This window comes from Callorhinus ursinus, unplaced genomic scaffold (assembly GCF_003265705.2).
Source record: "Callorhinus ursinus isolate GAN/ISIS: 27379988/994484 unplaced genomic scaffold, GSC_fseal_2.0 scaffold35, whole genome shotgun sequence".
NCBI classification, from domain to species: Eukaryota; Metazoa; Chordata; class Mammalia; order Carnivora; family Otariidae; genus Callorhinus; species Callorhinus ursinus.
In genome coordinates, this window is record NW_027397097.1 from 8,230,160 (window position 1) to 8,257,275 (window position 27,116).

Below are 27,116 nucleotides of genomic sequence, written 5' to 3' on the forward strand. Positions count from 1 at the left end.
AGTTACATTAGAGGCTTTCAGCCTTTCTCCGTGTCCCCCGCTCCCTGTCAAAAGGCTTTTTTTTTCCCTCCCCGCCAAATAGACGTCTGTTTTTCCAATTCCCTTCCCTTTCCTATAAGTGTTGATACTGCAGATATACAATATATCTGTGTATGTACACTAGCCCATTGGAGGATCACAAACCCTTGTAATAAAGATTTTTTTCACTCCCAACTCTCCAAGAACCAATTTCACCCCCTTGTGAATGATAGTGCCCCTGTTGAGAATGTATAAATTACACCTGTGGTTCTCAGAGTGTTGTCCCCAGAGTGGAAGAGGGCAAGGCTTACTTACCCACAGACTAAGAACAGGAAAGGAAAATTAGCTGGATCATTTATTCTCAAGGGGAGCATGTCATGTTTTCTTTTGAGGGACATGGCCTTTCCGCTTCTAGATTTGCTATCTCTTACTCATACTTTAGATTCACTCGCCACTTCCTATGGGAAGCCTGCCCACCTGAGTTTGGGTTAAGCCCCATTCTACCTTATCCATCTCTGTATCCCAGAGCCTAACAGGGGCACAGCATGTGGTAGGTGCTCAGTGAATGTGGAGTGGATGAACTCATGGGCAAATGAATTTAAAATCGCTTGTGCTGCCTCTGCTGCACTGGGTTAATGCTTTAGCAAAGAGCACATCAGTGATGGCTGGATCAAGCAACAGCATGCAGGCATGTCTTCAGAACGTGGCACCCTTTGGGCACCTTCATGAAACCAGAGTTTTCATTGGGCAACATCTATAGTAGTGTTCTTGATCAAGGCCCCTGTGGGTACTGAGATGAGCACAGGATGAGATCTCAGGGAGAAGGGATGTTTTGAGAGATGGACTTGGCCTATGGTATACAAACTTCCCCCCTGGCTCTCTGGGCACACATTGTGGACCTTGGAGAAAAAATCTGATAAACTATCAACCAGTAATAATCAGGGAAACCCTAACTGATGAAGTCCATGCTCTCACCAATGAAAGACAGGGGTGGCCACTTCACACTTGTATTTCCAACAGTAGGACTGACGACTCACCCTAACACAGTGTATGGAAAAATGCCAGATTAAACAAACACATTTATTTTTAAATACAGAGCTGAGCAGTCAGGAAAGAGAAGGAAATCCTCAGAGGTCAAATAACCATGAGACAGCACGAATTCATAGAGGTTCCCAAACACTGAGTGGGTGATGGGCCTGGGGGCACCTGCTGCTCCTCAGTGACCTGGGGCCTTTGGTCTTAAAGAGCCAAGGAAAGAAGCAAAGGCACAGTCCTTCAGAAGGTGGAAGGGAAACGGAGACTCTCACTTATGGCTAAGACTCAGAAAGGAGACATTTACCCTTTAGGGAAAGAGTGAATCAGAAAAACACAAAATCTCACCTTGCAGGTGGAGGTAGTAAGGAAACTTGACCCTAGGCCTGGGCAGAGGGGATGGAAAATTTTTAAAAGGCTGAGAATTTCCAATCACAAAATGGCCCTCATGTGGGTCTGGAACCTGACTATGTATTACTTTGTGGCCGGAAGAAAAAAAAAAAAACAAAAAAAAACCAATCCGAGTTGAGTGTTTAAAGCAACCCCAAGTTGGTGGTTCCTCCAGGTACCTGGCAGAAGCAAATGCAAACCCTTTCTGGAGCAACGAATTTTCAACTCAGGCCTCAAAGCAATCGCACAAAGTTTTAGCAATCATAAATGCACAATTTAAAAAAATCACAGAGCATGTAAGAAAACAAGCCACCATGAGCAAGAGAGAGCAGAAACAATGAACAAATCAATCAGACCTAGGAATGCGACAGGTACTAAAATAATCAGATGCAGAAAATGAAATGTGTACAATATTTAAAGAAATATGTCAAAGTGGTGAAAGTATAAACAAAGAAAAGACTATCAAGGAAAATAAAGCAGACTGAAAGATAACCAACTAAAACTTCTAGAAATGGGAAAGCTGATGTATGGGCTCTTCCAGACTGTTGTTCTAAATCTGGCTTACAGTTTTGGAAAAAACTTGGGCGTTGGAATCAGAAAATGCTGTGTGACTTGGGCCAATCACCACCTGTCTCTGGGCCTCAGTTTCCCCACCTGCAAGTGAAAGGGTAGACCTAGATCACCTCAGGAGTCCAACTCTATAAACCAATCTTCGATAATATGACCGATCACAGTCACTGGGCACCTGTTTGTTTGTGCTACCCTTGGCTATCAGTGTTTTATATGATTTTTATCCTTGTGATAACCCACTGAGGCATGGGCTCCTATTATACCCAATTCACATGTTAGGAAACTGAGGCAGAGAGGCATTAAGTAACTGGTCCAGAGTCCAGAGCTGTTAGGCCATGCTTGGTCTCCACCGGTCTGTTTCCAGAGTCTCTGCTCTGGACTCTAACATCTGGGATCCAGCACCAGGATTCTCTGACCTATCAGAAGTCTCCCATGGCAAGCGGCAGCTCAGTGGCCCACAGAGGCTATCAACAGTGACCGGAATAGCCATTCCAGTGCGGGGCGGGGGCGGGGGCGCCTAAGAATACCGTGAAGTTAATTATCAATAACCAAACATGAAGTGCCTTCTATGAACAAGGCCTGTGCTTATTTTAGACAAGAGCTATTTATGAAAGAGCAGCAAACCGGCAGATGGCTGGGGCTCACCTTCCAAATACCCTTTGGAAAGGTTTTCATTCTGAAAGCCCACTTCTCTGTACCGTGGGTCCCTCGTGTCTAAAATGGGGGTGATAAGAGTACCTAACACCCCTGGGTTGTCACAAACGGATTACATGAGCTATTACAAGTCCGGACAGTAGCGAGCACTCCTCGGACAGTACCTCTCGTTGCTGTGGTTCCTGTTACCGTTTCAGCCCAGTGGGGGGAAGTCGGGTCCTGCAGCAGATGACCTTGACTCAGCTCCAGGCTCCCCGATCTCCCAGCTGTGTGACTGAAAGTCCCTGACCCTCTCTGAGGCTCCACGGCCCCTTCTGTGAATCAGAAACAACAATGCTTACCTCACCAGTAGTTGTGAGGGGGAAATGGACCATGAAATGCCGAGCTCAGTGGCTGACATGTAATAGGTACTCCAGAATGTCCGTTCTCACCACTGGGGCATTTGGTGCACACTCGGCTTTTCTGCCATGCTTAGAATCCAAAGAGGCAAAGGATTCTGTACTCACAGATGTTGACTTACTGCTCTTTTCCACCAAGGGAACTTTCACAAAAGCTGTGGGGGGGGGGTAGAAGAGGTCTGAAGACATCCACTTCCCAGCAGGTAAGTCAAGGCAGTGCAGCGATGCAGGTCCGCAGCCTCAGAGAGGAGCCTCTGGGCCATGACCTGCTGCTTCGGCTGAACTGGCCACTGAGATGTGCAGCTGAAGATGCAGTTAGCAACAGGAAGCGAGCCGTACCATGAGGAGGATTTGGTCATTGAATCCACCAAGGATAATGACACTGACCTTCCCATTTGGAAATCAACCAGGCATGCGGCTGGTCAATGGCTCTGTGATCATTCTGCATACCCTGGGCTGAGAAGCAGCAGTACCACCCGAGGATGGGGACAGGGAAACAAAGATATTTAAGGGGTTTCAGAAGGACAGCCACCTCTGGAGCAGTGGCTGTGTCGCCTCGGGGAGGGCAGAATTCCACATCCGGCTTCGCAAAGAAGCATCGAAGGCTGGGACCAGAAGAGCTTGCCTAGAGGAATTCCTCTTTTGGGCAAATAGGGAACTCTTGGGTTTCAAGCTCAATCTGTGACACCTTTCGGATTTCATAAGTCACCTGCTTCTCCTATCTCATTCTCCCTAAGCTCAAGTGGCCCAGGAATTTGAAGAAGCTGATACTTGGTGCTGAAAGATGATAGTGGCATGGTAGCATGGTGGCCATTCCAGGTGCTCTGAGTAAAAATTGAAAGTGCAAACTCAGGGAGAGAAAAGGAGCCAGGGAGGACAGATGGTCTGCACAAGCCTGACACCAGCACAAGGGTTTCGGTGGCCACTGAGCCTCATGAATCACCCTGCTGGAACCAGACTCCACATTTTCTCTTCACGGGGAGGACAGTGTGATGTTCCCAAACAGACCCAGCTCCTCCATGTCCTAGGACATCTATGTTCCCGAGCAAGATACTTTTCTGTGTCTCAGTTTGGGCACTGGAAAATGGAGATACTCCTATCTCATTGAGCCCCAAACATAAAGGTTTTCATCATGAGGATAAAAACATGCAATGTGCCTAGCCTAGAGACTACCCCACAGGAAGAGTTCAATAAATGTTCCTTTATCCTTGCTTAACTGACCTAATTGGCACCAGATACGACAGTACACTCAGCCTCATCAGCCTGGGTTGCCACACTGAGTATTTGTTGAAGAACCAGGGTGTGCCGCAGAGGATTATTTCTCAGCCTGATCCTGAGAAGAATAACGTATCTGTTCCAAGCCCTTTGACTTCCCAGGTTTCTGTCTCTAGCCAGAATGGCCAGTTCTGGGCAGAGCCTGACCACTTGATAACTCATGAGTATCTCCACTGGGTTAACATCTCCCCCGTGGCCATGTCTTCTATGGAAAGAAAGCAATACAAAAGTGGAGATTCTGGACTATCTGCTATGTGCCAGGAAGCTGCCATGGTGGAACAAAGAGGCATAACCGGTATTCTCGTTCAACTTTCTAAGGGCGAACCAGTGTATTTGGAAAGCAATGATAGAAGCACTCATTTCTATCAGGGTGGTAGCAGTAAACACTCGAGGTCAGACACATGGTGCCAAGCCCATGTGGCGTGGTGGCCAAAGCAATTACGAGCTTTAGAAGCAGACTGACTTGTGTCTGAATCCCAGTTCTGCCGCTTACTAGCAAGGGATCCTTAGGGAGAGGAGGAGGGGGGGTGCTTCAGTTTGTTCATCTGTAAAATGGGGAAGATGCCCCTAACTGCTCTAATGATTCCATAAACATGATACATGCCTGGCACAGAGTGAGTGCTCAATTAGCTGTTAGTTTCATTTCTTCCTTCTTCTTCCTCATTCCCCACTCTCTTCTAGATTGCTGGGATTCCTTTAGTTGATAGTGAGTTAGAATTAGTAGCGGATGACTTTTCTCTGCCCTTTGGTGACCGCCGTCCTCTGTACCTATAAATTTGTACACCATCAAGTAGATGCTTGTGAAAAAATTTCCAGTGGCTTCTGACTTCTTAAACAAGAATAGCAAAAGGCCCCAGCTCCTCTGCCTGGGACGCCAAGGCTTCCACCAGTAGGCCTCAACCTCCCAGCCACTCCCCTGCTACAGTGCTCACCCTGCTGGCACCCATCACGGGGCTGGGTGTGGAGGAGGGCTTAACTCAGCCTTGAAGATGTTAGGGATGGTAAGAAAGGCTTTCCAGAGGCAGGTGCGCCCAAAGTTAATCCTAAAGCACAAGGAGGATTTCGCCAATAGACCAAGACGGAGAAGGTATTCTGAGCCAAGAGAATATCACGTGCAAAAGGCCGGAGACCTGAGGCCTCCCCAGGGCAGCCAGGCCTCAGTGCAGGCAGATTCTTGTCACCTCTCCACTCAGACTGTCCTCACTCCTCTTCCTGTCTTTACTAGGCTGACAGACACCTGTTCTGCACTCTCTGCTGGACTCCGACAAGGACCTTACTTTTCGTGCTCAGCTTTCAAAGTGTGGCTCAGGGATCCTCGCAGGTCCCTGAGACCCTTTCGGGAAGTGGGTGAGGTCAAGACTACTTAAAACACTGCCCTTTTCATCCTTGTTCTCTTATCGGTATACAGTGGAGTTTTCCAGACTGAATACAGAAACAGCTATATCTTCCATTAAGCCAAATAGTAAAGAGATTTGCCAAAATGTAAAACAATGCCATTCTACACATTTTTTGTTTGTTGTGGAAAACTCATTTTCATAAAAATGGGTTATTTATGTTAATGTAAGGGTTTATTATTATTACTTTAAATAAGCTATAAATAATGATTTTAACTTTTTTTTCAGTGCTAATCACTAGCATGACAAATTTTGATAGACATAATCTACATAAACAAAAACTCTTTGGGGTCTTTAATAATTTGGAAGAGTCAAACAGGGTCCCGAAACCAGACAGTTTGAGAACCACTGCTTTAGGGCATTCTGTGAAGAGGGCTAGGGGCATAACTGGCCCTGGGAAGCCTTGTCAGATGGCGATTTCTGCCCCTTACCGGGAAAAGAGCCCACAGGCAGTCTGTCCCTGGCTGGACCCTTCTGTCTTGCCTGTTTCTCTCGTTCCTCCCTTTCCTTCCTCTTCCTGTGAAAACCTTAGCGGCAGACCAGGCCTCTCACTCTGCCTCTCACTCAGTAACCCCTTCCCTAAGCTCAGGGAGGTGTGTGGTCAGGAGCCTTCGCTGTTAGGAAGGCCGGGTCCACACAGATAACCCAATCGCTCTGATTGGCATTTCCCTGATGACTAAAAATGTGGAACATCTTTTGATGTGCTTATTGGCCATTTCTGTTGTTTCCTTTGGAGAAATGCCTATTCAAACTCTTTGCCCATTTTTGAATTAGGCCCTTTGTCTTTTTATCGCTGAGTTTAAGAGTTCTTTATATATTCTGCAATAAAAATCCCTTGTGAGATCTATGACTGCAAATATTTTCTCCCATTCCGGGCTCATCTTTATTTCCCATATGGTGTTCTCTGCAGCACAAAAATTTTTAATTTTGATGATGTCCAATTTACGTATTGTTTTCCTCCTTTTTGTGTGTGCCTAGCCACTGCCTGCCTAATCTGAGGTCATGAACATTTATGCCTATGTTTTCTTTTAAGGGTTTACAGCTTTAGCATTTTGAGTTAATTTTTGTATACAGTGTGAGGAAAGGTCCAACTTCACGCTTTTGCGTGTGGATAGCCATCATCCCAGCACCATTTGCTGAAGAGATGACCAGTGCCTCTGAGACTCAGTTGTCTCATCTCGAAAATGGGCTTTAAAAGACCATCTAGCAGGGCGCTGTGAGCATTCAATGGGACAGAGAAAAAAAAAATGCCCTGTGGCGGTCCCTGGCACACAGCAGACAATGCCTATAACTGAAGGATCAGACAGTGGATGTGAAATGTTCTGAAACACTGGTCATCATCACTACCATTTGACCAGAGCTCTTCCAACCCTAAAGGTCGTCAGCATCCACCGCCCCACCTGTAACCCTTTTCCCAGAACCCCCTCTCTGAGCAGCCCTGGAAATCTTTTTCTTCTCCCCTTCCCTTTTTTTTTTTTAAGATTTTATTTATTTATTTGAGATAACAGTGAAAGAGAGATCACAGGGGGAGAGGGAGAAGCAGATTCACTTTCACTATTGAGTGGACAGCCCAATGTGGGACTCGATCCCAGGACCCTGGGGATCATGACCTGAGCCAAAAGCAGACGCTTAACCAACTGAGCCACCCAGGTGTCCCTTCCCCTTCCCTTTTTTCTCTTACTTTCTACCTTAATTTTGCATTAACTGCTCTTGGTCTTCATTAATTAATCAAGTTAAGATTGTTAACCCACTCAAATCTTTTTTGGCAAGTTGGTGGGAAGGTGGGAATGAACAAATCAATCAAGTAAAAGGCTCCTAATTTAAAGTCAGAAATGTGAAGCCCCTGGAGCTACAGGGATCATGCAGGCCACCCCACATGCAGGTGTCAGAGGTGGGACATGGGGACACTAACTCCGGGGCTCTGCAGTCCCACACTGCACTCCCCCTCCCACCCTGGAGAGATCCTTTTAAATCAGTCTCCCTCCTCCTCGATGTTTGCAACACCTCCGGATTTAGTTTTCTCTCTGCATTTCGTTAGTGTCCCATTTGCCTCATCTTCCTGATCTCTGAGGCGGGCGTTAAGCAGGAGGTGACTGAATTGGCAGCGAGGGCTCCCTGCCTCCTGATTGTGGGTGAGGTGACATGCAGGAGAGGAGAGCGGTAGCCCCAGGGCTGCAATTCTTTACATGGTGCTCTGGTCCACTTGGCTCAAGCCAGCAAACAATAGCAGGACTCTAGCTGTGCCCCGGGCATAGGGGGGAGGGGCTCAAGGACCAGGAGCTGCGCTTGCCCTTGACAGCTCCATGCTCAAGGGGATGGCGAGATAATGCTGGGGCTGTGTGCTGCTACAGAAACTGGGCCCACCTGAGCAGGCGGAGTGAGTGAGAAAGAGCGAGAGGTTAGCTGGGGGGAGAAGGGCAGTGGGGCCATTCCAGGAAGAGTTCGGAATAACATACATAAAGGCAGGAGGGTGACAATAGCGTGTAAGCAAATATCGATATGGAATGTGTTGTGGAAAGTATTTGTTTATTCATTCACTCATTCGATATGTGCTTACTGAGCGCCTGTTCCAGGAGTAAGAACACTCCAGGAAACAGCACAAAGTAAATCCCTGCCCTTGTGGAGCTCATGTTCCAACGGGGGAAGACAGACCACAGACAAGCTTACAGAGTAACAGATGATGCAGCAGGTGGCGAGAAGTGTCACATGGACAAGAGCCAATGGAACAGGGCACAGGAAGGCCTGGACTGGGAGGGTGGCTCCTTGCACGGAGTTGGGGGGGTCCCCGAGCCCCCAACACTTCGTTGGGCACCTCTCAGCCTATGTGTGCTCTGCTCCCTCGGATGCAATGTGGAGGTCTGTTCAATGCTGTCCCTCTGCCTGAAGATCTTTCCCAAGACTGGAAAAAAGGCATCTATGCCCCACCTTGAGGTGGGAATGCGTTTATGGTTCAAGGAACAGTGAAGAGGCCAACGGCGTGGGTGAGGGGTGCACGGGAGAGATGAGGTGGGACGGGAGATGGGTTGGCTCATTTAGGTCCTAGTGGGTCACTGTGAGGCCTTTGGCTTTTCCTCTGCCAAAGATGGGGGCACACAGCAGGTTTTGAGCAGAGAAGTGATTCTGATCTGACCGGTGCCAGAGTCCTGGAGAGAAGGATGGAAGTGGAGCCCCATGAGGAGCCCACTGCAATAATCCAGGTACGAGACCATGGCTTGGACCAGTGTGGGGACAGAGGAGGTGGTCACACAAGCTGAGGAGGGGAGAGAAGTGATGGAGTCAGTGTACATATAGCACAGTGTGCAACGGGAGGGATGAGGGGAGATAAGGCCAGCGAGAGAAAGGAGAACATTCTAGACAGAAGGATCTGCCTGTGCCAAGGCTCAGATTTGACCCCATCCTGCCAGACTCAGATCCCACTACCTTCATTTCTGTGACTGCTTCCCTCCCTCCTCGAGTTCAACAAGCCTTGCTGTGGGCCCAGTTCTACAGGCGGCACCAACTTGGGATGAGTGACCGACCCAGGGTCTGGCCTCCATGAGGCCTCCTCTGTTGTTGCTGAGAGCTGTGTTCACATGTGACACCAGCAGGACGCTGGGGGAGCCAGGGGGAGAAAGGCCGGGATGGAGAGTTTAGAGGAGGAAGGGGAGAGCATTTTCCCTGGGTTTCAGTGGCGTGGGGGTGGCAAGGTTCAACTTCTTCTTCCACTGTTCATGCATTACAAGCAAGCAAGGTTGGGGGCAATGAGTTCACCTTTAGCTTAGTTATCTTACTTCAATGAGTGGACCTCAGGTTTCTTATCTTAAAAATGGGATGATAGGGACTACCTCATGGGGCTCCCAGAGTTCAATGAGATGCACAAATCAAGTACTTGGCACAAGGCCTCAATAGACATGACCCCATTTTTACTCGTCCTTCTACATGAAAAGCTAATAATCTTAACAGCTCTCCTCAGACAGCTGTGTCGGTATGGCTGAGTGCTCCTCCCGGTTTGTACTTCCACATTTTTCAGGCTGAGCGCAGAAGCTACCTCTGCTTTCATCCCCTGCGCTATCTCCACAGCCTTGCGTGGTGCTAGGCTTATTGTTAGTATTCAGTACGCCTTTGTCGAATTGCCAAATAAATGACTGAATCAGAGGTTATGTAAGATCTAGGCTTTAGCACTTTTTTAGCTGGAAGACTTCAGACAACACAGTTAATTTCTCTGCACCTCGATTTTCTTCCTTGTTAGACACAAATAATACCTCCTGTGGCAGAGACAGTTACTCTCATCAAATAACCTGATTTCCCCCACGTTTCCCAGAGCCCTAGAAGTCAGGCAGGACCACGTGGCTAGTTTGGGCCTGCGGGCTGCAGGTGACTTCTGGACCAAAGCATTTAAGGGCCAGCGCTCTGCTTTCCGGTTCTCGGCCGGCCTTGACTGCAGAGACCAAGGTGGCTGAATGTTCCAGGAGGTATCCCTACAAGCCAGGAGAGTTTTCATCAACCTGGCCTGAGTCGCTCGGTAGGGCAGAGTCCTCTACCTCCCTCGGTTGGACATGGAACATGAACAAGAAATACACTTTTGCTCTGTCGAGCCACTGAGATTCTGGAGTTACCTTATTACTGGAGCATAACCGAGCCTAGAGACACTCAGACGTCTACCTGGCAAGATTGCTTGGCAGGTAAGAAAAAGTGCTTGGTTCACAGGAGGTTTTCACTGCAGGGCTCTTTCCTGGGGTCCTGGGTCCCGAGTCCTGGCTCCTCTGCCTCTTCAGCCTTCTTCATCATGACCTAGCCTCCATTATGATGCTACCTTCTCTAGCCTGAAACATCCTTCCATTTTCCTGATGCAACCCAGGTGTTCTGTACTGTTTCTGTCATTGTTCTTCTGCATAGCAACATGAAGAAAAGCTTCAGAAGCGCCGTTCTGGCGGGCTGGCCCAGCCCCCAGCCCCCCTGTCCTGGCAGCCACCCATTCAGCTCCTCCTACCACACTCTCAACTATGTCTCTGATCTCACTCCAGCTCAGCTCAACAGGGAACCATCCGACTCTGGACCCTGCCCCTGGTCTCCTGGATTCTGGAATGATTCTGATGGCCACCGCTGCCCCTGTTCCCCCCGCACCCCCGCCATGGTCCCGGACCTGCACGGTGCTACCCGGCTGCTAGCGCCCACAGTACCTCCCACCTGGATGCCTAGGCCTTGCCTGCCCTGCCCTCCAACTGTGCTGGCTGCTGCCTGGGCTTCCAGCACCCACCGTGCCGCCTACTGTGTCTGCTCCCCAACAAGGATACCTCCTACTCTGGCCTGACCTCCTGTTACTCCCCATGCTGCATAGTGGCCAAAGCCTTCCACCAAAAAGCATGCATGGTTTCAGATTCCAAGATGGCATTTCTCATTAAGACCACAGGTTTGCAGTTGATGACACAGAAAATCAAAGCAGACAAGGGGACTGACCTGGCTCCATGTCAGCACGTTCTGAAGAGTCAGCAGTGTCCCTGGGCCCTGCAGCCCTCTCTCCAGGGCCATCGGATCCTGGAGGACAAGGCAGGATCCTTTCTGTTGAAGCAGAGAACACAGACCCTACTGAGTGAGGTGGCAAGATGCCCTGGACCCTTTCCCACAGATTTCTCCCCAGCAGCCATTGCAAACACATGGCCAGTGGGGGGAGGGGCTTGTTCCTGATGCCACAGCAAGGAAGAGAAGCGGCGGGAGTGGGGTGGGGGGACGAGGGGGGTCCCAAATACCGGGTGAATCCCACTGGAATGTAATTCCTTTATGCAGCTTTCCTGGACAGCTCTAGCATACATTCCTCTATTCCCCCATTTCATCTTGGGCTGTGGGAGTAATGGTCTTGTCTGACCAAATCCCTCAAGGGCAGGGACTGCAGATCAGTCCTCTATATGACCCTAGTACCCTTCAAGGACTTGTAGCAGAGGTGAACTGAATCGTTTTATGAAGATGGACCAAATGGGTGCTGTGGTGGGGGTGGGGGATGGGGGATGGGCACGAGGCCCTGGCCCCCCTCAGCAGTTCTATCATTGGTTCACCAGGCAAATAAATGCGTCACCGAACCTCCTTGAACCTTAGTGGCCTGCCCTATAAAATGGCGACCTTCCCTGGGATATACCACATGGGCTTGTGTTGGGAGTCACCTGCGCCGAGTTCCTCACATACAAGAGTTCTGCTCTGGCACATCTGTGTGTCACACTGGAACCTCTAGCAAATATCCTCTCTTTGAGCCTAGGTTTCCTCGTGTGAAACAGGGAAACTCTGAACCTGGTGACTGGTGAGGTCCTCTCTGCCCCTAGAATTCTACGATGGTGAATTTGATTCATCCGTGATCTCAGTGCCTGAGGAGATACCCGCACACAATAAGGGCTGATGAAATGAGGAAAAGAAATGCCACCCTACTCAGAAGAAAAGTAAGGGGAAGCTCTAAGTTCTAAGTCATCTGCCTCAGGTCGTTGCTGAGGGGGAATGAAATTTGAACACAGGCCCTCACAGACGTAAGATTTGTTTACTTTCTCCTGCACAGCCACTGAAAACACCACAAAATGCCTTTTTATACAGAAGACGCACTAGGCTGAAGAAGGCATGAAGGATGCATTTAGGCATCTGAGGTAAAAATTATTTTTTAGAAAATCCCTGAATACCTATTTGCCAAATATAGGTAGGGCCCTAGCTAAGAAGACAGGATTGTCCATTATAAGGTGAGGAATTAGTGGTCATCTCTACTAAAAATACAATTTTCTGAAGTGTGACACTGTGCTAGTTTCATCTGAATTTCATGTTTCTTTATTGTAAATTGTTATTCTGATCAAAAAGGAACTGTAACAGGCAAGAACACTGACCAGGCCCCAGTGCAGACTGTCCCTTCCCCACCCTCAGGGATCAGGCTCCTGAACACCCCAGAACAGAAGACCTGCCGGGCAGAAACAGAATTGACGCAGTCTAGAGGCACACCAAGAAAAGCCTTTAAAAATCTCACTACAGTCACTGTAATAAGCAATAGGCAGCACGCTACAGAGCACAGGACTATCATCTGAGGCATCTTGAATGAGCAGTCATGGCTCTCATGCCCTTAATTTCGATTTACCACGCCTTGTTCCTTGTAAGCTTCTGCACCAAAGTCTCAGAGAGCCGCAGGAGGTTGTTTTGCTCTAACAATGGGCACTTTCTCCTGTGTGTGGACCTCTCCCTGCAGGCCCAGAACCTGCTGGATTTTAGGACTCAGAGCTCTTGGCTTTGCCGGGAGGGTTTTGCCGGGGTCCTGGCCCTAGGCAGCGACTCAGACAAAATACCCAGGGTCTCCCTCAAACCCCTCTCTTTGGTTTTAAAATCCCACTCTGCCCCCATAGCTTCGGGCCACAGTTTGTGCTCTGGAGCCTGGCCTGGGCCTTAGGGTCCCTCCCCCTCTTAGGGAGGCCACAGACCTAGTTTAGCTTCCCTTCCACCTTCCTCTTTGCCAGGGCTTTAGGGAAAACCTCAACTCCGTTTCTTCTGTTTATTTCCTCTTCAATTCATATCCCTGAATTCCCTCTTTTCCGAAGTAACTCCAACAAGGGCCACAATGAGTGAAAGGAAAAGGCTCATGGGTGGACTGAACCGTCTCAGAGGTGCTTATGTAACTAGCATTTGATGGAGGGGAAACCCAGCTGGGAAGGGATTGGAGCCTTCATTCATTCCTTCCCTCGCTCACTCACTCACTTGTTCATGTAGTGAGGGTGAGGTGTCGTACAGGACCTACTGGTGACTTGGAAGCAGATCTTGCCCTCAGGAAGCTCCCAGCCCAGCAAGGAACGAGAAGGCCTGGCCGTCTTGCAAGACAGATACAGATAAAAGCCAGGGAGGGGACAGAGGAGCGAGGAGACCAGCGTGGCTGGCAGATCAGGGAGCACTTACTGGACAACTGTCCGTTTCAGCTCAGCCTGGCGCCAGAGTCTGTGTTAGGTGGGCAGGTACTCTGTCCAAGGGAGCAAAGCACCGCAGCGGAAAGCACGCAAAGCGTGTAGCTCAGCTTCCCAGGATGTGGGCTGTGTGAAGGGGAACGGAGGACGATGCACCTGACAGGGGAGGTAGGTTCCAAAAAACAGGGCCCTGAAAACCGAGCCAGAGAAGATGGCTGTTATTCAATGAGTAATTAGGAGCCACCAAGGCCTGCTGAACAGAGATGTGACATGACTGGAGATCTGCTATAAGAAGATGAATTCGACAAGGCTGGCACAGGATGAGCTGGAAGAGAAGAGGAAGTTCCTCACTCTGTGCCAAGCAATGGGCAGAGTGTTAGGGACTGGCTGGTATTTGATCTCATGGAAACTCTAAACAACTGCGCTAGGCAAGCATTATCCTTCCAAGACTTGCAGGCAAGAAAAGGAGACTTTAGGGAATTTAAGCTGCTTGCCTCTAATCCCCCAGCTAGGAAGCGGTAGAAACAAAATCTAAACCTTGTTCTTTTTCTTTCCAGGTGAACCATAAAGCGTGCCGTGACCCAGCATGTGAAACCCTACACCCTGATACTCTCAGTACACCTTCTGCTTCCAGAGCACCTTCCTGCCTACCAGGTGGGCGGAATGTGATTGTTTCCTGGACTGCCTTTAAGAGGCCTGGGTGGGATGAAGCACAGAGCACCTTTGCTTCTGTTCGTTTTCCCCAAAGTGGCCACAAATCAACGAGATAAGACAATGCGTTGAGTTGGGTCCCAATCACCATAGACTGCAGTCTCCTGCAGAAGATTTCACACGTAGCAGGAGACCATCCTCTTTCCTTAGAGGGGAGTGTTGCTTTTGTCCTTCACTTCTTCGCTAAGCCATGGTAGCAGGAGCAGCTGACCCAGGAGCCCGGGGTCAGGGGGGGCATCTTCTGGATACCCAGGACTCTGCTCGGGCCACATACGATGTCCATGAGGGACCAAGCGTTTCTACACTCTGGGCTGACTCAACGGTTTGGGAGGATTGCCCAGAGGACTCAATCCACCTGAACTGGGTAGTCCCATCTGCAGCCTGGTGAAGACCATGGATCATCCTATCAGGACGCCTGCTATTTGGGGAGCCCGGGGGGGCTCCGTCGGTGAAGCGTCTGCCTTCAGCTCAGGTCATGATCCCAGGGTCCTGGGATCCAGGCTGCGTCAGGCTCCCTGCTTGGCAGAGAGTCTGCTTCTCTCTCTGACCTTCCCCCTGATTGTGCTCTCTTTCTCTCTCTCAAATAAATAAATACAATCTTAAAAAAAAAAAAAAGATGCCTGCTATTAAAACTTGGGTTTTTTTTCAACGGGGGAAAAAAAAAAGATTTCCTCATTCTAACTACAGGTCATGATGGGCTGTATATACCTGACAATCAGGAATGCACATTTTTTTAGAGGAAGCCTCATGTGACAGGAAGAGCAGGGGCTTTAGAAGCAAAGAGAGGGGCTCTGGATTATACCGCACCCAATTACCGGCTCTGCAGCCTGGGGCAAACCACTGAGCTCCTTACATTTCCTCATTATTAAATGGGGATGATTATAAGGGATTAGGACCCCTGGCATTGACATAAGAACATAAAATAATTTCTTCTCTTTTTTCATGTTCAACATTCTAGGCATTGCTCTCCCTGTGAGGTGGCTCTCTTCCTCACAAAGTCCCAGTTGAAGAAATGGACTTTTGGAGGGAAAAAAAAGCTGAAACTACAGCAAGTTGTATGTATCTCTGACCTAGTGCTTATTACCAACGTCTTCTAATTATTGGTCTGCATGTCTTTCCCTCCCCCTGGCCTGGACCTCCTTGAAGCCAGTGACCACTGCATCTTCAATTCCTAGCACACAGTTATCCCTTTCTCCCTTAGTTACCTTGTTCTAAGATCCAAACAAACCACAGAGGCTTCAGCTCCTGTGGGATTTTATTTTCCCAGCCTGGTTTGAAGAGTGACTTTTAAGCAACACCTTCAAGAGCACGTCCGATCCTCTGAAAACCATCTCATTATCATGCAATCATTTGCACAGACTACTTCACCTTGTTACCCTGCAAAGAACTTTGGTTTCTAATCTAAGCCAATTATATGTGCCAACATTTTCAATAACATCTTAATAATACCAAGCCTCCCAGGTCTCTGGACAGAATCGGACCAGGTCTATCTAACAGGATACTGGAGGGTGCCTGGCAGCGGGAAAAGAAATGAAGTATCAAACTGGATTCAAACGCTGACTTGTGCAGTTGGGACAGCCCTGCAGAGGGCGTGGGGCCAAGGTAAAAGCTCAGTAACAGTTCATTTCCTTCTTTCCCCCAATTCCAGAGAAAAGCAAAGCCAGGAAACTCGTTGCAAGTAAAGAGGGAGAGATGAGGACATTCACCACATTCCAGAGTCCATTTAGAATATGGACTTTTTTTTTTTAAGGTTTTCTCCCTAAGGACTAAAGGAAGGAGGTTATTTCATTTTAATTATGGCAGCTGCAGCTGCTGCTTGCGGACTCAAAGACCAATTTTCAGATTAAAAAGAAAAACACACACACACACAGACACAAACCCAAAACAGGATCAACTGCATACACAGAACAACACCTCCTTCAGAGAGCATGTCAAGAGGGTAGAAAGATCTGAACCGTCGTACTCGAGACAGTCAGAGCCAGGTGGAGCTCCCTGGGTGGGCATGTTCCCTTCACTTCCCCTCCCAACCCACACCCCCTCCACCTGCCACGTGCAGGACTAGCCCCGCAGGGCAATGCAATGTTTCATGTTGAGCAGCTGTATGTTTTTAATGCACACAGGGGGAAATAAAGGCAGCAGATGGTTTTATGTAATTGTCTCATGAATTTTTAACTGGTCATCCTCATTCATGAAGGCCTGAAACACTTTTGGTATAGGTCCTCGGTGGGGCCAGCGAGCCAGCCCCAGACTCGTGGTGAGGATTCGTTGGTGTCACAGGGAAGCTGGAGGGGCTCGTTTGCCACTTTGCGGGAAAGTGGCAGATTTCCACTCGGGGTTCTCTCTTGGGGTGCTTCCTCTGTGTCCTCACAGGGGTTTCTCAATGCTAGCCTTGGCAAGTGACGGCTCATGGATCCTTCACAGGTGAGCTGCCCCAAATCTGCAGCACGTGGAGATTTGTCTTTGAAAGGACTGAAGATCCAGGCTAATGCAGGGAAGTTTGTCAGAGAGACGGTGGACTGGAGAGGGGTGTGTTTCAGGCACAGCTGCCTGGGAGTGAGACTGCAGATACAGGAACCCCCACCAGGGAAAGATCGTGTGCTTACGGGACGCACAAGAGCTCACGTGTGGCATAAAGCGACAGCACGCGGGGAATAAATCATTCTCAAACAGCCACAAGTGCTAAAAAGCAACCTGATGGAATCTGTATCAGTGGGGTGTTTTCTCAATTTTCTCAAACTTGCTTTTACTTAAGCAATGTGCACCCTTCAAGCCCATCATCAAAAATTCGGGGATTTTGGGGCGCCTATGGGGCTCAGTCGGTTCAGTGTCTGCCTTTGACTCAGGTCATGATCCCAGGGTGCTGGGATCGAGCCCCATGTCGGGCTCCCTGCTTCTCCCTCTCCCCCTACCCCCCACTTGTGTGCACATTCTCTCTCTAATAAATAAATAAATTTTTTAAAAAAATTCTGGGATTTGAATGTGCAGGATAAACACACATACTTGCTCTCAACCACCGGAGTGCTCCCAGCTCTCCCAGCTTTGTTGACAGCCTGCAAAGCCTCCCCTCCTCCTTCTACGTCTGCCGGCTCCTCTTCCTTCAGGACCCAGGGCAGACGCCAGCATTTTCCTGAAGCCATCCTTGTTGTTTCAATCATAACTAACTGTACTCCTACACCAAAGAGGCACCGGGTCTAGGTGATTGCACCAGGAACTCCTGGGGGTGACCTGAGCTCTGTGCAGGTCTAGTGCGCCTCCCCTCCTTCCCTCAAATGACCATGCCACCAGTGCCATTCCCAAAATGCAAGTCTGACCCTGCTGCTCCTGCCTTCAAAGCCTTGTTGGTGCCCCCGTCTTTGGGACAAAATCCAAACCCTGCCTTAGAGCAGGCAGTCCTCTTCACCATCCAGCCTGGTCACTCTCACCTCAGACCATCAGTACTGCCTGGCAACCTCTCTGGCTCGCTGCCTTGCAGGCACAGGTGGGATCGCACACCCTGAGAGGGCCACATCACCAACTGCGGCCAGTGGGTGGCGAGCGGAAGTGCACTCCTTCCAGGCAGAAGATTTTATTGCCAGTTAAGGACCCTCCGGAGCTTCCTTTCACTCTGGCCCCATGCCTGACACGGGGGATGGCCTGTTGGCTTAGATCCCAGGGGGACTACAAGAAACCCCTCCACCCTCCCACCACTTCTCTCGTCCCCAGTGGATGTGGAGTATGAGCGAGTCCTTTGTTATATACCACTATGATTTGGGTGATTTGTACCCAGCATTAATTAGCTGATCTGCAGATACAGGGGTCCTATGAGAATTGTCATATTCAAACGGACTCCCTAGTCATAATGGATTGGCTCAAGACTGGGAACCTTAATGAAGCTGGGTCAATCATAGTTCTGGGTGCCCCAGCTGCCCTTGGGGAGGGCAGAACCTGATCAAAGACAGACCGGTTAGAATTCTTCCCTGGGTATTGAAAAAGAATCTTGTCTCTAGTACTGAAGATTGTAAGATGGAAAAACTTGAGAGCTATTGGTGGCCAAGTAGGTGTTACGGGTTGCACTGTGTCCTCCAAAAAAGGATATGCTGGAGTCGAAACCCCTAATACCTCAGAATGGGATCTTATCTGGAGATAAGGTCATTACAGAGGTAACTGAGTTAAAATGAGGTCCTTGGGGTGGGCCTGAACCCCATACAACTGGTATCCTTATTAAAAGGGGGGAAATGTGGACAGACAGACACAGAGGGACCACCTCATGGCAAGGAATTACCAGAAGCCGGGACAGTGGCCTGGGATAGACCCCACCCTTCAGAGGGAAACATGCAGGGAGCACAGCCCTGCCCACACCTTGATCTGGACTTGGAGCTTCCAGAACGGGAGACAATACATTTCTGTTGTTTAAGCCTTTCAGTTTGAGCTACTTTGTTACGGCAGCCCTAGAGACTAATACAGAGGGAAAGCTGGTCTTCGGCGAGAGAGAAGGAAGCTCACAAGAGAAGCAGACCAGAGCAGCCAAAAAGAGACAGAACTTAAGCAGGACAGAATGAAAACCCCGACCCCAATTCTACACGTCTCTGCATTTTCTCTGGATGGAAAGTTTAAGTCCTTGGACTCCATGAGGCAGTAGTCAAAATCCCTCTGTTTTGAATTAGTTAATTCTGAGGTTTCTGTCACTTTGAACCAAGAGTACGAACACCGGTATTCCTATTTAGTAATTACTGTTAGGGCAAAGAAAAGGAAAGTAACGTGAGTAGCTCCACCTGATGTCAAATTTACCAGCTAGGAGACTGATGGACAAGGAAGCCCACTGCTTCCAAATGCTGTCCACACATGTCCTGGGAGGAGACAGGGTCCCTCCTGTCTGGGGTGTAGCAACCTTCATACATTCACACACTTTAAGCCTCTTGGCTTTTGTTTAATCCAGTAACAGCTAGAGTAAAATCTGAAAAGGATTTTCTTCTGCACAGTTACGCCTTTCTTCCCAATCCAAACACAACTGCATGCCTGGCCCCCTGAAATGCTCCAAAACAAAACAAGTCCAGCCCAAATCCCTCATCTCGTTCCATGTTATTATTTTCTTGGCTGCACAAACTTAGGGGCCTTTGTTTCTTCTGCTCTGCCCTCGGACTTTTCCTGTCCACATTCTCCTCTGTCTGAGCTCCCACGCCAGCAACAAGGGCTCCAAACTTGCAGAGGAAGAGAGGGCAATCTGAGGGACGGCAGGCAGGCTGCAGACAACTAACCATCTCAGACAACAGCTGGAGGTTCCCAGAAGCAACTCCCCAGCCTTCTAGAATAACTCCTGAACCCAGGCCCTCAGGAACGAATATGGCCAGATAGTAGGGTGTGGGTTATGGGTTTGGTCTTGTAGAAGATAATCATTCAAGGTGTAGGTGCGATCCTGGGGCTGCCGCTATTCCAAGAATGAACAGAAAGCACCATTCTACCTTGAAGATCCTATAAAACAAGATAGTTGCTACTCTCCTCCAAAGGGCTAGGGACAGCAATTACCTACATGCACAAGATTTGATGACTACAGATACTACAGTTTACTGCCCCCTCCCCAAAGTAAAGGAGGATCCTGATTTTCCCTTATTTGTTCAATCCAGAAGGTCATACAATAGGCCGCCTAATCAGGCTGCCGGCTATCTTCGATCAGAAAAATTAGAAAAGAGCAGCAGTTTTCTGGAATGGGTGGGGGCCAGCTCAGCCTTGAACAGAGGGTGGTGGGACGAGAGGGCTGAATGCCTGGTAGGCCAGTTTGCACACAGGCCCGTTCCCCACGCTTCCCACTCTGCTCCATCTCACAAGGAACTGCGATGCCCAGGCTCCCTCGCTTACCAGCTTCTGGGCAGGTGGGTTTGGCAAATGGAGACTGGGGCAGAAGATCAGAGGTGAGGAGAAGGGAGGAGCTAGGGCCGATCTCTCAGGCCAATCTCTCTCCCTCTCTCTCCCTCTCTCTCTCTCTCTCTCTCTCTCTCTCTCGCGCGCGCGCGCTTGTCTTAGCATCCCCTAGCAGCAGCCACATAAACTCTGTTGCTTCAGGTCCTGACAGGCACCCTATGGAATGGTTCCAGCTCCTGGGGACTAGAAACATCACCTTCTTTCATCGTCCCTCTGGTCTAGGGGTGATAGTAGTTTCCCGTTGTTGATCACTGGGTTGTCTCAACATGTACTGTTGAGCTTCTCGGTTGTTTCAACTATGTGACCAATTCCTGTATTCAATTCCCCCCGTTGAAAAACCTAGAGTAGTTTCTGTTTTTCCTGCTGAAACTCTGACCAGTAGAGGTGCTGAGAGAGAATCAGCAGGTGGAAGTCCCACTCTGCAGCCCCTGATACAATGGATGCACAAAGCCGCACCGTGCTCGGGCCAGGATAGGGAGCCAGTGCAGACCTGACCAGTGCAATCAAACCCCAGAGGTGAGAAGTGATAGGTGGGGCCCCTGTGAGGTTGGGGAAGCAGCCACGGAAGGAGGAGCATAGGAATACACAGTCAGGTAAATGCTCCCCCCACCCCTTCACCAGGAGTCTAGCCAACTTCAAATGTGACTTCTTGTGTCAGTCGGTAAACTAAGGTGGGGAAGGCCGATCATTGATGCTATAGATGCCAAGGAGCTCCGTTGTGAAACTTCAGAATCCTTTGGCAGATTAGGGCATCCTAAGTCTCTGTAGGGAAGCCAGGAGTTTAATGAAACTGGGACAGGCCAACAAAGACATCTGTCAGCAAATTCAGTGAGACAGCTGAGTCTTAATGTGATATAGATGGTTTGGGTGTTGTCTGTGTGGATACCTACTAGAAAGGGCTAGCATCCATCCTACCAAACTCAGAGGGGTGGGGAAGCCATCCTTTATTGAGAGAGGATGGAAATGGGAATAAAACAGAATACTTTAGTGGCTGCTGAGAGACAGAGCATCCTCCGTTACTAAGGAAGAATTTGGATGTGAAAACGTATCTATAAACAGACAGACACCGGCTGGGACCAAGAAAGACACACGGGAAAAAAAGAGCCCACCAGAAATTGAGGGACAATGGCTTGCAAGCTCTCCATGGCCCCAGCCCCTCGCATGGTGGGCAAGCTTCTGAGCAGAGGTCAGCTTCCCACAGTCAGAGCAGGAGATTCTGGGATCCGTGATGCATTTACTTTCTGCTTCCGCTCAGGCCCTTGTCACAGGTGGCCTTTTATTGACTGACCCAAGTGTCCCGGACCAACAGCCCCCACAGAACCTGAAAGGACCACCAGGTGTGGAACAGCAGGGCTGTTAATGAACTGCCACATGCTTTGCTCCCTGGAAACTCCTTCGGTCTCAGACAGGAAGCCAGCGCTGAGGCTTTAGCATAGACACATCTCAACCTCAGCATCCCCACCCACTTTCTCCCACCTCACGTGCCCACCCACACAGCCACACAGGCTTATTTCTACCTTGGTGAAGCTGAAAACATTTGTGGGGGGACAAGCTGTGTTGGAAATGAAAGCATCTTCTCCAGAGATGGGAAAACCAATGAAATGTGGGGGTTACAAATGTTTTCCTACTTCGGCTTTTTTTTTTTTCAATTTTTGTTATAACATTATTTTTTTCAATAAAATATTTTTAAAACTGTTTAGATTTACAGAAAAATTGCAAACAGAGTTCCCACATACCCTGCATCCACTTTCCCCATTATTAATGTCTTATAATCTTATATTAGTATGGTTCTTTCGTTACAATCAATAAACCACTATTATTACATTGCTATTAATTAAAGTCTATAGTTTATTCAGAAGTTCCTTAGTTTTCACCTAATATTTTCTGTTTCGGGATCCCATGCAGGCCACCATACTACATTTAGTTATCACACATTCCTAGGCTCTTCTTGGTGGTGGTAGTTTCTAGGATTTTCCTTGGTTTTTGATGACCTTGACAATTTTGGGGGTTCACTAGAAAAGTATTTTGTAGGATGTCCCACTATTGGAATTTTTCTGATGTTTTTCTCATGACAGGACTGGACCAGTTTTTCACCGTTTCTTGGTTATAAACGCCAGGCCTCTGGCCCAGGGCGAGGGGTGGGGGTGGGCAGCCACTGGCCACTAGCTCAGGAAGACAGCTGTGGTAGGTGAGCTCTGCAGGGACCACAGCATTCACATGGTCACTGGCATCCCTGCCCCTGGGGACACACAAGACCCTCACCATGTGGCCACAACTGACTTCTCCAGCATCAAGTCCTAAAGTTTCCTTCCCTTTCCTTTTGCTGCACCTGACTCGCTTGCAATTTCCCAAACATGCCCGTAGCCTGCACCTGACTCACTTGCAATTTCCCAAACATGCCCGTAGCCTCTCATTTTCATGCCTGTACATTTGCTGTTCCTTCAGCCAATAATGCCATCCCTCCTCTTGACTAGCCGAAACCTTTCTTCTCTGTGCTACATTGTACATTTCTGTCCATTCCTGACTGCCTGACTTAAAACTGTGATTCCCTCCAACACTCCCAACCCCTTTCCTGATGTTTCTCCACAGTACTCCTCAGCATCTGACATGCTACTTGTTTATTAACTTGCTATGGTGTATCTCCTCTGCCACAGTGTAAGCTTCATGGTATTTTTCTGTTGTGCTTCTGGCTCCATTAGGACAGTGCTTGGCACAGAGAGGATGTTCCATTAATGTTTGCTGAATGAATGACTGACAAACGCTGGAGTATTGCATACACTTTTTGTAGCTGTTTGGGTACACCTGTGTTTCTTCTAGTACACTATGAACTTCCAGGGCAAGGATCTGATCCTATGTAACACAGGGAATTCTTGGTGTGAAACTGAGTAAAGGAAACCTCATTTAAAATGGAGTCGGGAGGCAGAGGAGGGGGGGAGCTCTCGCCCCATACTATTCATCCTCAGACCCCCAGCAGGGAGAAAGGGACCTTGCATTCCCAACAGGAGAAGCCCAATTTACTTCTTAACAGCAGGAGAAGGAAGATTTTCTCCTTGCCCAGCAACAAGCTCGGCCAGTAAGAAAATAGCACAACTGAGTCAATGAGAAACCTCTGAACTCTTGCTTTCCTCCAGCGGACTTTCATTCCAAGTGGCCCCTCCCAGCTTCCTCCTTTCTGTATGATGTAATGTTCCTCTCCTTTGATCTCCAGAAAAGCCTATGGTTGCCATAGCTTGCCTGTCCCAAATTGCAATTCCTCTGCTATTCCTGCAAAAAACTCATTTTGCTGGTAACATGACTGTTGCTTTACTTTGAAGGTAGACAGTGTGGAAGCCGGCACTTAGGGCACGCCTTCTAGCCCAGTTCAGGACACACTGAGCATTGTTCGCCGCCACTCCCTCTCTCAGGACATCCCCCACACTCTCTGGAGCAGCATCTCTGTGTGGTCGGAAGAAACAGACAGTGTACTTACTGTGCAAGGTCAGAAGTTTAGAATCTAAGAGCTCCTGAGCAGGGATGCGGCCCGTCTCTTTTTAGAGCTGAATTTCTGACCACAAACTCTGCTCCGGCTCCATTACTGGAAGGTCAAGGCCATCGCCAGGAACTAACTTGGCAAGGCAGAGACGACAGCAGCTCTGACATCTAAGGACAGGGCTACCTCTCCCAGGAGCCAGTGTGGGGACATGGACAACCTCGCTGAGCCTCCGTTCTCTCAGCAGCTCACGGAAATCATCTTATCACCTCCTAGGGGCTTGTTGTGAGGACTGGCTAAGAAACGGATGGAAAAGCACTTCAAATCTATAAAGCCCCGTTTGGAGCACTTCTGCAGTCATCACCATCAACGGACCCAGGTCTCCTGGTTTCTGAGCCTCATGACACAGTAGGAGCCATCCGGGTCACCATAACATGGACAGGAAGCAGGTGGGGGGGATGGGTGCTCCCAGGGAAAACTTTAAAAACGAGTCCCTGGGCCTTCTGGCTAAGATCAAAGTCAAATGTTTTCAGTAAAGCACACACAGGAACCAATCATATGTTTATAGTACAAAAGACTTGTCCTTTGGCTGCCTAGCAAGGGCCCTCAGGCTTAGAACTGCACTTGTACCTGCTTTTACCTTGACTCTGCCTTTGATGCTTGCTTCAACCCACTGAACTCAGTGGGGTGGGGAAGGGGTATATGTTGCCTGGGGAAACCTACTTCCAAACCATGGCTGGGGTTTTAGCACGCTGATTATGAATGGAACATGAATGGAAATTAATTTTACTTAACAATCCTGCATAACCAAAAGGAAATAAAGTAAAAAGGACAACAAGCTGGAAAAAATATTTGTAGCATGGAAGACAGAAGACGGTTAATAACCATTCAGCAACGATCTGCTGCAAACTGATGTGGGAAAAAATATAGGACACCAATAAATAAATTGGGAACATACATGGGTGTGTTCTACAAGAAGTATAGTAAGTGAATACACACATGGGAAAAACGTTCAGTTTCTCTAGTAATCAAAGAAATACAAATTGGAGCAAAAACAAAATACCATTATACCTAAATACCTAAATTAGTAACCTTTCCCCTCCCTCCCCCAATGCTTTGGAGCTAGTCATTTAAAAGTACTTATTTACCAGCTACAATGTCAGGCAGACTAGCTGAACAAAAGGGATGGGACCCCCAGCTGCAGGAATCTGCATCCAGGGCATCCACGTTCTAGCTGGGCGACTTTGAGCAAGTTATTCAACATCTCTGAGCTTCCAATTTTCTCATCAGTAAAATAGGGATAAAGATACCTCTTCCCCAGGGCAGTTACAAAGCTTCTTCTCATATGCTAACACTTCTGATTCACCCAGCTCTGAAGCTTGAGCGAGGCCCAGGCCTTAGCTCTGAGCTTCAAATGTGGAAACCAAACTCAGAGTGGTGCCTGAAGTTACAAAGCCAAGCACTCCAACCCAGTTCTTCGGGGCTCTAGATCATGCTTTCTTCGGAGGCAGTGATGTGTAAGAGAGCCTGAAGAGAGGGCAGTAAGGGAAGCCCTTCAGGTGGTGCTGAGGCTGGCACCAAGTGAGAAGAGAGAACAAGGTGGGGCCAGCCCTGCACACGGGGGCGGGCTCTTTGGGCGCAGAAGCCTATACGGTGTGGCCCACACCTGAGCCCTTCCTCTTACCTGCTCTTAAACTGAACATGCACTTGCGGACGCCACCTGCATTCGGCCATGACAGCGCGTGGGTTTTCCATTTCTTTGATAGATGATCAGAAAAGCAGGAGGTAGCATCTGGCCTGTTTATTATCTGCGCCTACTGAGCACTCCAGAGTGATGGGCAGATGGGCCAGGAGGCGCTGCCTGCATCCCAAAACAATTCACCCTCCACACGCTGGGCAGCCGCTGACCCAGTGACTTACGCTGATGTTCAAGACCCATTGTGTCCGGAAGAGAGAGAGAATAAAAAGGAATTTCTCGGAGTGTGATTTGGAACTCTTATGGGTAAGCCATGTCTGGGAGAAGAACAGTGTGGTGCAGGCAGAATGTGAGACAGCCAGGAAAGGAGTCTAAGCAGGTCTGGTTGAAGGTGAGAGCGTGGACAGCAGCTTGCCAGGGGGCCCAAGTGAGATGCGGAGAGCCAAGTGGTCAGGAGCTCTCTGCCCAGATTGCTTCCTTATTTGAAAAACCGTCCACGGCATCAGACTGCCGACAAACTGAAATTCCGGTTTCGGAACAAGGCACATCATGATTCGGTTTCTGCCTTCCCAGCAGCCAGCCTTCTTCCTGACCTTGCCAGGTATTTGTGGTTCCCAAAATGTGCAACACAGTGCCAAACCTTGGTGTTCTCCCTGGATGGCCAACGCTTTCCCCACCTTCACCTTAAAAATTCTGATCCCACTGAGGCTGCCAGGCTGAGTCCCACACCACTCCTTCGGTTTCCCTTCAGGAATACTGTAATTTATGCATCTCCCTCCATGCAGACTGGACCATTTCTTAGCTACCCTTGCATTGCGAGTCTAGCCTAAGGCCTGACACACAGCATACATGTATATACGCAGAGTGTATGAGCAAATACTCAGATATCCCAGTGAAATTTTTTGGTGGATGGCAAGGTTAGATGGCTGGTTGGATGAATCAAACAAATGTTTTACAAAGTCCATCTGTTACTTATGGAAGACTGAGGTGGAATGAGAGACCAGCAGAAGCAAGTGCACTGGTCTAGATTATGAGAGAGGCAGGGAAATGGGAAGGACGTAGGGGACCTAAGTGATCTTGGTAACTGGATTGAATAGAAAATGGTAAGCTCACGGAGAGGAAAGGTTGAAAGAGATGGTGTAGGGAGGCTGACCCCTAGTTTCCAGATGGTGCAGAGTGTGATCCACTTAGGCTAAATGGGGGCCCAGGTGTATCACTTCTTACTTGGGGGGAGAGGGAGCTAGGAGATGGTGAGTCTGATATTAGTAAGGAAGCAGGCCTGGCAGAGCTCCAGCAAATACTCTTTCCCCACCTCTGGGTGGCCTTTCATGACCCTTCAATGGACAGGCCTTGGTTAAGATGGCCCGAAGACACAAGTTTACATGCTCAGAGAGAATGGAAGGCCATTCTGACTCAGCCCAGAGTGTGAGCAGGGAGGAAAGGGCCCTTTCAATACGGCTGCACTAAAGAGTCTGCCGGCCCTGAACTCCCCACCCACCTGGCATCACCTGAGGGAGCATGCAGTTGCCAGTGCAGTGTGATGCATCCCAAGGAAGGCTATTCAATGTAGTGCAAGGAGCACAGACTTTGGAATCAGGCGGCTCTGAGTTCGAATCCTAGGTCGGCTACCTGTTAGTCAAGTAGCCTTGGGCAAGCGCCTTCACTTGTCTGCATCTCAGTCTCTTTGCCTATAAAAGAGTACAATGATTCCCACTTTTGATTGTA

The 27,116-nt window shown here is 48.9% G+C and overlaps 1 protein-coding gene across 1 annotated transcript in view; it reads right to left on the bottom strand.

The window, feature by feature from the left end:
• TENM4 (teneurin transmembrane protein 4) overlaps window positions 1-27,116 on the bottom strand; it is a 714,583-nt gene that overhangs the window by 479,680 nt on the left and 207,787 nt on the right. The window contains exon 3 of the mRNA XM_073879780.1: window positions 11,168-11,269. Coding sequence (XP_073735881.1) covers window positions 11,168-11,177 — 10 coding nt within the window. The 5' untranslated portion in view covers window positions 11,178-11,269. The remainder of the gene's footprint in view (window positions 1-11,167; window positions 11,270-27,116) is intronic.